Source organism: Fundulus heteroclitus, chromosome 20, assembly GCF_011125445.2.
Source record: "Fundulus heteroclitus isolate FHET01 chromosome 20, MU-UCD_Fhet_4.1, whole genome shotgun sequence".
NCBI classification, from domain to species: Eukaryota; Metazoa; Chordata; class Actinopteri; order Cyprinodontiformes; family Fundulidae; genus Fundulus; species Fundulus heteroclitus.
In genome coordinates this window covers 44,517,874-44,533,568 of record NC_046380.1, presented here as the reverse complement: position 1 = coordinate 44,533,568, position 15,695 = coordinate 44,517,874, and the positions used below count along the sequence as shown (strand labels likewise).

Genomic DNA, 15,695 nt, shown 5'->3' with positions numbered 1-15,695 from the left:
AGGAGGGGCCAAGGTGTACGAAAGGAGGGATGCTGTACGGGCCTGGTTCCATTGCTTTACAATGGCTTATTAGCCCACCCAGCATAGCGCCACCAACGTGTCGGAAAGAGCACTGCACGAACGCAACTACGGACGGGAGGGGAAAAGTGGTGAAGCTTTTGCTATTGGCCGAGACCGTGGCTCATTTAATTATGCGCATTTAGGAGGAGCCAAGGTGTACGGAAGTAGGGATGCTGTACGGGCATGGTTCCATTGCTTTACAATGGCTTATAAGCCCACCCAGCATAGCGCCACCAACGGTTTGGAAAGTACACTGCACGAACGCAAGTACGGGCAGGAGGGGAAAAGTGGGGAAGCTTTTGCTATTGGCCGAGACCGTGGCTTATTTAATTATGCGCGTTTAGGAGGGGTCAAGGTGTACAGAAGGAGGGATGGTGTACAGGCATGTCCAAATATCAATAGCACCAATGGTGGTGGGAAAGGGTACTGCAGCATATGGCCAAGAGTGGAACTCTGGGCCCGTTTTGTTTCTGGAGCTATGCCACCAGCCAAGCAATATTTGATTTGTGATTATTGAGGCCTTTGCAGCTCATGGATTTGGACCAACCTTATAAATGCTCATTTCCTGGAAGTGCTCTACAACATGCCACTAACCACATCTTCTTATCTCATTGCTAAAAGGAAGTAGCTATAGGAAGGGGATACAGGTGTGAGCTTTTTCCCTGTTGGTAGATGACTCAAAGGGTCTCCTGTATGCCGAGTTGGAGCTGGAACAGACAAACCGCGTGTGAGCTGTGTGCCATCAAAAGTTGCACATTTTCACCTTTTGACCCCTACTGTGTCCACGTGGAACCACCCAGTGAGTTCAAAATCACAGGTTCTGCTCCTCATAAGGTCACCTACAAAATATGTTAAAATCAGCCTCCTGTGAAAAAAACAACAAAAGCTGATTGCCCCGAAAAAATCAGCCAACTTCCTAAGGGCTCAAGACAGTATTTGAGTTTCAAAAGCAGAGGCAGAAAGGTTTATTTATGCGCAGCGATACCAAAATTCAGATATGAGTTCTAGCTCACCCCTCAACCGCCGTCTGTGATTTTTGTGCCTCTGGGTGCTTGCGTCTAAGAATGGCAACCGTTTGAAATATGAAAAAGAGATGCACAAAACACACTGCTTCTAAGAAGCGTTGCTCTTGAGAGGTCACCGTCTCAAGAGCAACGCCCCTTTTGCTGCTTAGGTAGGACATACAGGTAGAGAACGCCCGTAGCAACCAGCAGAAACAGCGATATGACCGACTTTACAGCCGTTAAACTTTCCCAAGACGATGTCCCAGGCGACACGGATTACTGGTCGCACTGTCGAAGAACACACCAACCTTCAGCTCAAACGATGGCTTGAGTGTTGAGGGCTTAAAAAGACCGGAAAACGGGCCGAGTTGATCGAACGGTAAGCTTTGTTTTTTTTTTTTCTGCGCAGCGGTCATGGCGTCATCTGCCGTTTTTTTGTTTGTAATCACCGTCCAGGGATCGGTATATGTTTAATGTTTGTCTTATTTGAAATGTTTTTGAGTAAGCTATCCTGGTAGCAGGGTATCATGTTAGCGCCTGCTACCATGATAGCCTATATGCTATCATGGTAGCAGGCGCTTCATTATTAACATGTCGGCCACCAAAAAACTCTTACCTGTTCACTACTTGATGTCGCTGGAATTGGGTCAGGATGTTCTTCGGTTGGGCCCTTTCCTCCAACAAAATGCTTGCTACATATGTAGGTGAATTTGGTAACTTTTTCAGGGTTGAACTGTTGTGTAGGGCGACCGTACCGGTAAACCCAGCGCACACATTTCTCCTTGGCAGTCTTGAAGAAAACATCCTTCATATGCGAGTCGCTGTTGCACGTTCCATAGCAACAATGTTTAAAAACCATGGTCTTGGATTTAGAAAAAGCAGTCGTTTACCGAGTAAAACCAAGGGTAACGCACGTCTCTTTTACAGCGAAACAGCGGCGGACTATGCAAGCTTGCCCTACTGCGTACCACGTGATGTGACGTCATCGTGATGTTACGTTTCTAAAAATAGCTCGCTCGCGGTACGCTATTGGAGCCGCCTAGAAAGCAGTGTTTTGTGCCACTGTTCGGCATAGGAGCAACATAGGATAACAAACTTGGTACCAAATGAAAGAGTAAATGAAGATGATCGAAACAAGCCCACTCGATCCCAATTAGCTCTTTGTTTTGTCTCCCAGCAGCTGTTTTTTTCACCTTAATGAGGCCTTAATTGGAGCCGCCTAGAAAGCAGTGTTTTGTGCCACTGTTTGGCATAGGAGTAGCCTGGGTGCCATTCCAAACTTAGTCCCTTAGTCCCGCCCACAACGTTTTAGGTCGGGAAGTTCGGTCAGGCATTGCTCAATAGTAGCGCAAGTATGCTTGCCCAATGTCTGGCGGGCCAATCAAATTGTCAGGGCGGGCTTTATACGATGATGGACAGATGATCAACAGTAACGTAATCAACCACGTCACCAAAGCGCGCTTCGGTTGAATTCGTTTACAACAACAATGGCTGCCGCTGGAGAGTTGAGGTGTGTATATTCTGCTATTAGGTCTGTTCTAGAAGATATCGACAGGTTTGTGTGTTGAAGGACTCCTTGGATCCTTACATTCTTTTTGCAACACCGGCAAAAATCGTTAACGCTCATCTTCTTATGCTAGGCTAACACTTGAGTTCCGTTGACAACAACTATGCGTCGCTTAACATACATCACACACTGTGTTGCTCTTATTGGTTGTAGGTCTATCCAATTGAGTGCAGAGGAATTTTTTTCCTGGTTCGTTCGAAACACGTCCCATAATCCCAGCTCTATGGAGCAGTATCAGACTCAAATTCTGACTAGAATTGAGTATGACCATGTCAGGCTAGCATAGAAGCAATGTAGGGTAACAAACTTGATACCAAACGAAAGAGTAAATGTAGACGATCGAAACAAGCCCACTCGAGCCCATATAGCTCTTTGTTTTGTCTCCCAGCAGCTGTTTTTTTCACCTTAATGAGGCCTTAATTGGAGCCGCCTAGAAAGCAGTGTTTTATGCCACTGTTCGGCATAGGAGTAGCCTGGGTGCCATTCCGAACTTAGTCCCGCCCACAACGTTTTAGGTCGGGAAGTTCGGTCTGGCATTGCTCAATAGTAGCGCGAGTATGCTCGCCCAATATCTGGCGGGCCAATCAAATTGTCAGGGCGGGCTTTAACCGATGATGGACAGATGATCAACAGTAACGTAATCAACCACGTCACCAAAGCGTGCTTGGGTTGAATTCGTTTACAACAACAATGGCTGCCGCTGGAGAGTTGAGGTGTGTATATTCTGCTATTAGGTCTGTTCTAGAAGATATCAACAGGTTCGTGTGTTGAAGGACTCCTTGGATCCTTACATTCTTTTTGCAACACCGGCAAAAATCGTTAACGCTCATCTTCTTATGCTAGGCTAACAGTTGAGTTCCGTTGACAACAACTATGCGTCACTTAACATACATCACACACTGTGTTGCTCTTATTGGTTGTAGGTCTATCCAATTGAGTGCAGAGGAATTTTTTTCCTGGTTCGTTCGAAACACGCCCCATAATTCCAGCTCTATGGAGCAGTACCAGACTCAAATTCTGACTAGAATTGAGTATGACCATGTCAGGCTAGCATAGGAGCAATGTAGGGTAACAAACTTGGTAACAAACGAAAGAGTAACTGGAGACGATCGAAACAAGCCCACTCGAGCCCATGTAGCTCTTTCTTTCGTCTCCCAGCAGCTGTTATTTTCACCTTAATGAGGCCTTAATTGGAGCCACCTAGAAAGCAGTGTTTTGTGCCACTGTTCGGCATAGGAGCAACGTAGGGTAACAAACTTGGTACCAAACGAAAGGGTAAATCAAGAGGATCGAAACAAGCCCACTTGAGCCCATTTAGTTCTTTCTTTTGTCTCCCAGTAGCTATTTTTTTCACCTTGATGAGGAGGCCTCAATGGGGGCCCGTAGAAAGCAGTGTTTTGTGCCACTGTTCGGCATAGGAGCAACGTAGCCTCACAAACTTGGTATCCAAACGAAAGAGTAAATGGAGACGATCGAAACAAGCCCACTCGAGCCCATCTAGCTCTTTCTTTTGTCTGCCAGCAGCTGGTTTTTGACCTCAATGAGGCCTCAATCACGGACTCCTAAAAAGAAGTGTTTTTTGCCACCGTTTGGCATGGCAGCGACGCAGCCTTCCAAACTTGGTACCAAACGAAAGGGTAAATAAAGAGGATCGAAACAAGCCCACTTGAGAACGCATAGCCCCCTCCTATGTCTTGCAATACCTGTTTTTTGACCTCACTGTGGAAAAAAATTAGGCGGGCGATGCTGTACGGGCCTGGTTCGATTGGTTAGTTGCTTATTTGCCCACCCAGCATAGTACCAACGTGTCTGAAACTGCACTACACGACCACAACTACGAACCGTAGCTTATTTAATTAAGCATGTTTAGAAGGAACCAAGGTGTACGGAAGGAGGGAAGCTGTACAGGCAACATTGAATTATAAAACGGCTATCTGCCCCCTATACTCTTCCTGGGGAGAGGTCTCTGACCCCCCCAGCCTGGAGGTGGCATTTTGAAATATTTTTCTAATTTCAAAACAGGAGTTTCTGCAATTTCTGTGTGCCTGTGTGCTTGCCTCAGCAAAAGGGATGTGTTAGAATTTTGAAACAATCCCATTTTAAGTGTGTCTATGGTTTAGTCTGGGTGCAACTTTGGCATGTAAGCCAATTTTTTATGAATTCTTAACGAATAAATAAAACATTGTTTTATGAAGTTCTGACTGAGACACCCCCCCCCCCCCCCCCGCCCCCAGCCTGGAGGTGGGAGATTGAAAGTTTTTTTTTTATTTTCACATTAGGAGTCTGGAAGCTATATTTGCAAATGGTTTTAATAAAAATGTAAACATTATATCATAATAAGTGGCATTTTGTTTGAGTGCTTGGTGCCTATGGTAAGGCAGACTTCCAGAAGGGGGGGCTCCAGTCAAACACTCTGACCCAGCAAAAGGCACTCTTCCTGGGGAGAGGTCTCTGACTGAGACCCCCCCCCACACACACACACACACACACACACAGCCTGGAAGTGGGAGATTAAATTTATTTATTTATTATTTCACATTAGGGGTCTGGAAGCTATATTTGCAAATGGTTTTAATAATAACATAATATTAAAATAATTGGCATTTTTTCTCAGTGCTTGGTACCTATGGTAAGGCAGGTGGGACCTATGGTATGGTGGCTGGTGCCTATGGTATGGTGGCTGGTGCCTATGGTAAGGCAGACTTCCAGAAGGGGGGGCTCCAGTCAAGCACTCTGACCCAGCAAGAGGCACTCTTGCTGGGACAATAAATGAGCCGATCTGACCTTATTTTCTGCAGTTCACGGTTGCAATAACTGATAACTGCTGAAAGTAGATCAGGCGGTGCAGATCACCATTTTGAGCAGAGATTGGTTCTACAGATGAGTTTTATACTCATCTTATAACATTTCACAAGCCATCCCATAAACCGTACTTTAATGCTTATTTGATGTCTTATTATGTCTCTAAAATGTAAAATTAGTCTTAATTTAAACGCTTAATACCATGTCTGTCTTTATTTAAGAGGTTAAAAAAATATTTTGGCATTAAAACGGATATTTATTTACAAGGGGACAGATAGGGCAGTGGGACTTGCTCTACAGCCGATACTGCACAGTGACGTCACAAACTGGGAGGAGGCAGTACTGTTCTCCACCAAGATGGCGGCCCCCATAAAAGGACCTTCAAATGAAAATTACTCTTAATTAAAAAAGCTTATCATTTATTGAACAGTATGTAATAATTGTATATTTAAACATTGTTCTTTGTCTTTGAGATAATACCAAGTTTAATCTGTCAATATCTGTTGCCTCTTGGGGTAGTTCTTTGTATGGTAAATACCTCCTAAATGTTGAGAAGATAATGATGTGCCTTGAAAGAATAACTCTTAAGCCTACACTGCTGATTTAGATGTAGATGTACTGACTCCTTCTTTAATCTGCATGCTCATTAAACATGTTAAATAAGGGTGCATTTCACTTTTCCTTGCCTATGGACCCAAAAGATTTTTTGGTTCGCTCCGCTCACCATTTGGCTATAATACCTTATCAATCTTATTTGCCTCCCCCCACATTTTAAAACCATCCTACGCCCCTGAACTCAAACGTCGTAACAACGCTTCTAAATCTGAGTATGACGCACAATTTCACGCCGCAAAATACAAACACGAAGCAGTTTGATTTTTGTCCGATGACGAGCGAGCGAGCGAGAGAGAACTGGTAAGGCAGCACTGAGTAACAATAACTCTAGCGCTCCATAAAGTTGTTATTAATCAGAGAAATCTTTCTGATTGTTTCACAGCGGTTACCTTCAGCAGGTAAACACGCCCACGGCAACACACCTCGGCTCCCCCAGCCCGTTTCTGTCTAAATATGTGCCAAAACTGCCTCTTTAAAATGATCTGCATGGCGCAGTCTGCGCCTGTCTGAATCGCAATGAGAAGTATTACACATCTATGCGTGAGCATAATCAAAAAATCCCCCCAGGATCAGCGTTTTTTTTGGGGGGTTTTTTCCCCCAGGACCAGCGGTAACGACAGCGGTATGCGTGTCATGCGCGTCAGAGCTTGTCACCGGTTCAAAGTCGCGACACCTTGAGCAGGGCATCGCTGTTTGTAGGCACTGCGCGATCCATAGAGTCCGAGACACTCAATTTAATCTCGTAAATAAAACTTTCGGCCCGAATTAAATGTTTCCTCTGCTGACGTAAACGATGTAAAGCCAGGAGAGAGGAAGAGACATTTTCTGATTCGCTCGTTTTCTTCTCCCGGATTTGGTGCGATTCTCTCCTCTGTTGCTTCCAATTTCTCTCACTCTCTTCCTCTCCTCTTTAATGACTAACTTACACCTTAAATGTCTCACCTGTTCCCCTGATTTCAGCCTATTGAGCATATTTGCGAGAACTATTGAAGCACAGACCACAAGACATATGCGCATATACAGCACAATGCAGATTTTTCATCTTAAAATGAAGAGTAGAAGAAGATTTCTTCTTAATAAATACAGTTTATTAACATTTTCATATTAATAATGTATCGTTCCGTTATGGCACCCAAGCACCAGACGAGGTTTTGCTGCTAACACTTTATTTTACGACGAACAGGACGGGACAGTTTGCACTCCACACCACTCCACACCACTCCCCCGAATCATGACTCCTCTCCCCGGAAGCCACACATTTCTTCCGCTATGACCCCAAAGTAATCTTATTTAATGGGGAAGTCCGGTCAACAAGGAAAAATCAGGGGACCATTAGCTATAACTAAAACTAATACGTTTGTGGTTATTTAATGAACTTATCTTTAATCAATAGGAAAATAAAAACATAAATTGTCGTCTGGATCACTGTGTATGGGGGCGGCCATTACTGCCCATATTTGAGCAGTAAGGTTCGTCTGACATCACATCCTGCGATGTGGAAAAGCGGAGTGGCGACAGCATTTCTCCGCTCTTTCTAAGCAAAGTCAATAGGAGCCGTTCTACACAGCTGCGATCATCAACAATTTTTTCGGATTTCCAGAGGACTTCACCACTGACATTCGCAAGAGCTATTGTTAAAGTAACAATGCTCACGTGCATGGCCATTGGATGTTCCAACACAACTGGTGAAAGTAGAAAAAAACATTGCTTATTTCAACTTTCTGATTAATGAGCCACCGGGCTCGTTGCTGGATTGCCAACTTGAAGAGAGCAGATTTGCCATCTAACTTCTGGCCAGAGAGAAAACACATCATGTGCAGAGACCATTTCGAGGAAGAATGTTTTGAACATGACATGAGAGAGAGGATTTTCGGTAAGTTATGATTTAATTTAGAATTTTTAATTTAGAATTTGCGGGGATGGTTACCGACCAGAGGGGCGGAGGGATACCATATGTGATGTGGTATCCCTCCGCCCCAGCATGTGGTGGAATGCTTTTATATTTTAATATTTATACAATAATGACCACCTGCCCTATTTACTAGGGGGCAAATATAACTCAAGTCACTTCAGCGCGATCTCTCCTCCGCTGCAGTGCCGGTAAAGCCATGCTGCGGCGGAGCGCGCGCGCACACACACGCGTATATATTAGGGTGACCATATTTTCATTTGGGAAAACCAGGACACATTGGAGCGGGGGGGGATCTCTGTTCCCATGCATAGAGATGTTTGTGGCATACACTCACTTAACATAGGCCAACGTAATCCTACAATAACATGATATTTACAGTTGGTTTATTAAAAATGCTTTTCAGTAAAAGTCAACAGCAATAATTCCAATAACAAATGATAATTTTATTCAAAATGTATTTATTAAAAAATGCTTAACATTTCCTGTAATGAATGAATAGCACAATAAAGGCCTCCCATTTGTCTCGACCCGGTCTGAAAGCGGGGAAACTCTTTTGTAAATCGTCGGTAAACATACATTTGAGCTTTGGTATGTTGTTGGCGTACTGACAGCCACGCTATCGTTCTTCTGATTAAGAACAGGGGTCCGTTCTTCGTACGTCGCTAACTCAGTTAGCAGGATTTCATTGTTGACGATTTGGCATGATCTTGGATCGTTTGGTTCTTCGAAAGACTTCCTGCACTTGTTGTCATAGCAACATGTGCGCCAGCTTAAGCCTGCTCGAGAGCAGGCTTATTTCATGTAAACAAGATTAGATCACTGATGTATAAGCGGAGGAGATAGGGAAGTCTGTCATAGCCATGTCCATTTTTACGAGAGCAACCTGTTGCGGAAGGTGCAAGAATAATTTGCAGAGTTTTTGGTAGCTGTTATAAACAGACAAACACATCATTTAACAGTAGCTTTTAAAGAGGAAAAAGTGGTGTTGGAGCCATAAATCTAAAATATTTAAGTTATTTGTATGATGGTTTGCTTTTTATTTTTATCATATTCAGTAAGAAGATTTGTTCGGGCCATTTTATTGTGAAGTTTAGTTTACTTTGAAAGGCTTGCTTCCTGTCGAGCCGTATATTGTATTAGAAAAAACTATGGGTTTATCTAAACACGGAGCAATACAGTTTTTGACCGTGTAAACTGTGGATGACTTGGAAAAGGAACATTTTAATTGTTTATGGATAAAGATTTTGTTTTTGTTAAAATTCCCAGTTTGCACATGTCCTTTACTTCCCGTGTCTAAGGAATGACACTGAAAATTGGATCTCTTGACATAACAAGTGCCTTTTTAAAATAAAGTATAATAATTAAAGGCTACCATTTTGTAGAATATTCTTGTATTTCACTTTTACTTGTCCCCATGTTCTAGTGGGTCCTGTGGAGGCTCTGATATAAAAGAACAAAGTAAATATGAGATTATTAAAATGCAAAAATTCATACTGTAGAAAGTGATAGAAACATCTACCATGGACAGTATTTACGCATTAATTTGTCTGCTGCTTTTTGCAGCCCTCTCTCCTGGCTTTAACAGATTTTGAGGTGTTTTAATTAATGACTCAAATTCATCATAACCTTCCATTAAAAGCTCGTGTTCTGCTTGGAGAAAAACTGTGCACGTTCTTTGGCCCTTCCGAACAGCCAATAGCAGCGTTGCTGATCATTGTTTCTACTATCGATACATTTCCCCTTTTAAACAAACGCATGAACGCGCAGTTATCTCAGATAACTCAATCCAGTGATACTAATCATAAACAACAGGTGTGTTCCAAGAACCCAATAAGCCGGATCATGATTAGCCGGATGAAATCATCTTGGATGTATCATTTGATCTCGGATGTTTTAAGCAACGTAAGAAAAACAGACCGCAGGGCTGCCCGCACTGACGCGGCTCAGGGATTACGTCACACGAAGCGCTGTGCGCAGTGCCCTAGTGCCTGTCAATTTATTGGTCCAATTAAGGTAATTTAAAAAACAGGACATTTCCTCACTTTCTAAAAAAAAACCCGGGATGCCCGGGACAGGACGTGAAATACGGACATGTCCCGGGAAATACGGACGTTTGGTCACCCTAGTATATATATCTCTCGGGGGACCCGACTGAGTTTGCACTGGAAATAAGTACGGCTGGATCCCGTCAAAAGTCCGGTTTCTGTCAAGAAACTCTTCCAAAAAAAATCCATATCGCTATCAGATGACGATAGCTCCACGAAACTCTCATCACTGTCACCAAGTACTTCATCACTCTCTGCTTCGTACAGAGCACCAGTCGTCGCCGTCTTGGAAAATAGTGTGTCGTTGCTCAACAGCGGGTCCGCTGAGTGACGTCACAAAATGGGAGGTGACAGTACTATTCTTGACCAAGATGGATTCCTCCACATAAACATGATTAAATGAAAATTATTCTTAATTAAAAAAACTTATAATTTATTGCACAGTATGTCCTCCCACAGACCAAAAACATGACTGTTAGGTTAATTGGCTTCTCCAAAATTGTCCTTAGGTGTGAGTGTGTGCGTGAATGGTTGTTTGTCCTGTTTGTCTCTGTGTTGCCCTGCGACAGACTGGCGACCTGTCCAGGGTGTACCCCGCCTCTCGCCCAGTGAACACTGGAGATAGGCACCAGCACCCCCCGCGACCCCATGAGGGATAAAGCGGTTTGGAAAATGGATGGATGGATGTAGTAGTTTTATATTTAAAGTACTTTCAGGAGTTTGAATTCTGATGTTGACCGGACTTCTCCTTTAAAGGAACAGTATGTGTGCAACAGCATTTGGCAATAAAGTCTAATAAGGATCATTACAATACATTTTTATTTATTGATTAAATTAACATTTTTATGAGCTTTACAAAAGAAATGCTTATTTACACATCTTTATTGTGTGTGTGTGTGGGGGGGGGGGACACGGTCAGACGCCATTACAGTTTCCGCACCTCCTAGTGGCAGCTCTCTGTGATGTCACACAGGAAGTCTGATGTCACACAGGAAGTGAACCTCAGCCGTCATGGTAACGTGCGCAGGAAAATAATTACTTTTTTTTTTTTTTTTTTTTTAAAGTAATTATGTTCCAGTTCCAGAACATAAAAAATAATAACGTTTCCGGTTTCGTTTCTGTTCCCTGTAAAATACAAAAAGTTCCCGGTTTTCGTTTTCGTTCCTTGAATCGGTTCAAAGCCCTGGTAAAAAGTAACATACGAAATATTTAGGCCCCATTTTGTGTATATTATAATTATTGTTAATTAATACCTCAGTGGCACTGCTAACTGTTATATTATATTAGTTGTTTAGTTAGTGAATTGACTGTAATTAAAGGCAGAATTGACGATTTTTCCAGAAATGTAGGTAAAAAACGCCCACGCCCCTTTTTGAATAATTGCTCATGCACAAGGCCATCTTACCTGCTCTTCTGCTTCTCTGGGATCACATGAAAAAATCTCCCAAATACATCTGGTCTTATTTCTTTCTTCTGAGGCCTTGCTCTTTTCATAAACTTCTAAGACAGTTTGCTTCTTGTGACTCTCATCCATTTTTAAAGTATACATTGAGAGCAGCGGCGCTACAATAAACGGAAGCTAACTGGTTACTGGGGCTGTCGGTTTTAACATGTTATTAACTATTAACTTTGTTAGACCATAACAGCAACAACTTTTTTGTTGCACGTTATGCTTGCATCAAAACACACACACCGTTCCCTAAAGTTTTTTCCCCCCGCAGCGTTCTCCAGACTGTGTTTCAATTACCCTCAGCACTTTCCATAGTTCCAAGAATGCTTGAGACTGTAGCAAAACAGACCTGCGCTCACTGTTGCCAAGTCAGCTTATTTCATGCGACCTTGGGCTTCTTTTTTTGTCACTTGGAAATTTCGTGAGTCGTGGTTTGCGTTTTTTTAACTTGTTTCTGAACGTGAAATCGCTTATTTTTGGCTCTAAAATAAGTGACGATAAACACGAGTTGTTAAGCGACCTGCTTGCACTACTGACACTTTGAGTATAACCATCTGAAATATCCCTCCGCCTCATAACGCGCTGGAGCGCATCCTCCTCTAGGCTGATATAGGAGCCGAGGGTGTAAAGGCAGAGGGAGCAACTCTGCCCATATTTTCTGCAATTTACAGTTGCAATAACCCGTAATACCTGAGATACCAGAGATTGGGTCTGAAGATGAGTTTTTACATGCTGATAACGTTGCAGAAACCCAACCCATTAACTGTTCTTTAATGCTTATTAATTAGTTGTCTCTGTATTTCACAAACTAAGGCTGAATCACATTTCTAAACAAAGTACCCTGGAGTTACAATGTCAGCACATGCAAGCTGTGCTAACAGTTCTCTTTCAAGGGTATTAAGCTCCTGCCCCAGTTGCAAGCAAAGTGTAAGACTGGAAAAACCTGGAAATTTAAAACTTTATTTTCCAGGCTTAAAAAAAAAATTGTGTGTATGAACGTGCAAATAAACAGCATGAAAATATACCAAGAAATTATTTCCTGGGGGTGCACATCACAGACAATCTCACGTGGTCTGTGAACACCAGGTCACTGGTCAAGCGGGCACAGAAACGGCTGTACTTCCCAGGAGGATGAGGAGAGCCCACCTGCCTCCGCCCATCCTCACGACCTACTACAGAAGCACCATATAGAGCATTCTGACCAGCTGTCTCTCTGTGTGGTGTGGAGGCTGCAGCGCCTCCAACTGGAAGAACGTGAAGAGAGTGGTGAGGACAGCGGAGAGGATCATCAGGGCTCCTCTTCCCTCCATTAAGGACATTTCATCCCAGCGATGCGTGTCCCGAGCCCGCAACATCATCAAAGACCCCTCACACCCCCACCATGGACTGTTCTCCCTGCTGCCCTCGGGAAAGAGGTTCTGCAGCATCCGCTGCAGGTCCACCAGGATCTGCAGCACCTTTTTCACTGTTGCCATCAGACTGTTGAACTGTTGAACTCTGATCTGGACTCTGCACCACATTTGCATCTTCAGTTTGCACTACAAATGTTGAACTTTCATTATCCATAGCCATTTTTATAGCCTTTTTGCACCATTATATTTTGCACACAAAGAATGGCTGAACATTCTTCTGTATACTGTTCTCGCACACTGTTTTTCTCCTGTAGTGTTACATTCCGATCACTGCTGGACTTTATATTGTAATGCTGCCTTATTCCACCTGCAATCCCATTATACTGTCGTAAACTGTATGCAACGAAATTTCGTTCTGTATGCACTCTGTACATACAAAATGACAATAAAGTTGTCTAACTATTGTTAGACAATGTGTGTGAGAGAGTGAAAAAATGAACAATAAGACTTGTGACTTTATTGAAATGTAAAATTAGTATTAATATATACGTAAATATATATGCGTAATACCGTGTCTATCTTTGTTTAAGAGGTGAAAAAATATTTCAGCATGAAAACAGGTATTTATTTACACGTTTGTTTACTTGTTGTGTAAACATCTGTGATAATCTTGGCACTGGCACTGATCTGATCCTCTACTCATCTCCACCCTGCCTACAATTAGTCCTCATTGGTTCCACCTGTTTTCACCTCCTTATAATCAGATGGCAGTGCCAGATTGTCTCATACTAGCATTCCAGCGTTCCTTATTCTGCCTGACTGATTCGTCCTTGGACCTGCCAACCTGCCTGTCCGTTTACCTGACCCTGTTGCCTTGTGAATACTCGATTCTGCCTAGCCCTTGTGATATCTCTGAGCCGCCTATTATCAGACCTGGACCGGACCTTGACCCCACCTTTTCGAATCTTCCTACCTGTACTGCCGCTGGATATCCGCCTCTCTGTGATCGGACCCAGACCCCTCTGGATAGCGCCCCTGGAAATCCCTAAACTGACTGTCTGCCCATCTGTTAGCCGCTCAACCCGAAACCCTGGCCCGAAGGACACCCAGGCTCTGGAGTCCCGCTACCAGGTTAGTGATCCACCCTTCCACACTCTCGCCCGTTACCATCAGCTGATCACTAAACCTGTTGTCCCTGCTACAGGGGTTTGCAGCTTAAGAGCGAGCAGCGAGCCCTGAGTGCCTGCGTCAGCTGATCTTATAAACTTGTTCGAAACGTCACTATCCTGTTTGGTTTGAATTCTGGGTCTTGTTTCCTATACGTTACAACATCAGGGCGTTGTGATTAGTGATTTAGCCAAATAGGCCAGATTTTTATGACACCAGGATGTTTTCATTCCAATTCTGAAAAGTGCTTGAAAAATAAAAAAACAAAAATATTTTTTGTACAAGCATGTTTTTTTATTAACGTTATCTATTGCAAAATTGCATATCAAAGTGCTCAAATAGGCTTTTACACTTTCAGAAATAAAACTTACTTAATTTACAATTAACATTACGATAACTGTCAAACAAAGAAGGTCTAGGAGGTTTGTAAATGTTAGTAATAATTCTAAGATACACCCTCTACCTGTTGTATTCTTTGTTTATCCCTTTTACACTATATCAGGGGCAACGAGATTACAGTTTCAAAAAGGTCTGAATATCCATCCATTTTCCGACACGCTTATCCCTGCTGGGGTTGCTGGTGCCCATCTCCAGCTGTCAATGGGTGAGAGGCGGGGTACACCCTGGACAGGCTACCAGTCTATCGCAGGGCAACACAGAGACAAACAGGACAAACAACCATTCAAGCACACACACACGCCTAAGGAAAATTTAGAGAGACCAATTAACATAAAAGTGTTTTTGGACTGTGGGTGGAAGCCAGAGTACCTGGAGAGAACCCACGCATGCACAGGGAGATGCAAACATGGAAACTCCATAAAGAAAGACTCAGGGTGGACTCAAACCCAGGACCTTCTTGCTGCAAGGCAGCAGTGCTCGCCACTGCACAGCCCAGGTCTGAATATTTGTCATAAAACTTCTTCTGATTGGGACCAACATTGTGTTTTGTTTCTATAAAATGATACAGTAAAGTACCTGCTGCTGTTGGCAAGAAGCTCGGTACCACGGCTCCAGAACAGGTTGGGCTTTGGTGCTGCACGAGGGCGACACTCAATCACTACCTGGCCACCTCTGGCTGCCGGGATCAGTCTCCTAACAGGATTCAACCTGAAATCTGGAGCCTGGACTTGAAGGAGAATATAAAAGACAACAGTATGCAGGAAGTTAGAATACAGTTTATTTGATGTCTCACGCTGAAACAAGCCAGATGGCATCAGGTAAATTAGCACAATAATCTTAAAAAAATAAAAAAAAGACATTTTCTTTTGTCCAACTGTTCTTTTAACAATTGGACAGTTTGTTTGTTTGTCCAATTGTTAAAGGGGTCATCACAACAAATTAAATTTTTCTGAGGTTGTGGGGGTATAATACAGTCTGTTGTGCACTGATGAGGCTTTGTGAATGTCAAAAGTGAATACCAAAGGACCTGCAGCATGGGCAGTCAGCTTTGTTGCTTTGCTCAAAAATGGCCAGATCAGAAAACGGGTTTGTCTTTCTACGTAATTCAAATTCTCCAATCAGAGCACACCATCAAGCAAACAGCCGTCCCCCTACCTTCCACTTCCCCCCTCTCCCAGCTGATGCATTGGCTGTAAGTCAGACAAGCATGTCCGACTTGAGAGGAGGGTGGCTGAGGAGCAGCAGCCCGAGATCAGCCTCCCTGTATCGGCTCGAACAGGAGGCAGTCACCGCAGAAGTGGTGGAGCGTCAATATCCCATAT

General features: G+C 43.3%; 1 protein-coding gene across 3 annotated transcripts in view; it reads right to left on the bottom strand.

The window, feature by feature from the left end:
• Nucleotides 1-15,695, bottom strand: part of cntn2 (contactin 2) — a 118,835-nt gene that overhangs the window by 66,673 nt on the left and 36,467 nt on the right. For all 3 annotated transcript variants that reach the window (XM_036152106.1, XM_012873379.3, XM_036152105.1), the window contains exon 11: nt 14,950-15,100. In XM_036152106.1, the coding sequence (XP_036007999.1) occupies nt 14,950-15,100 (151 nt within the window). The remainder of the gene's footprint in view (nt 1-14,949; nt 15,101-15,695) is intronic.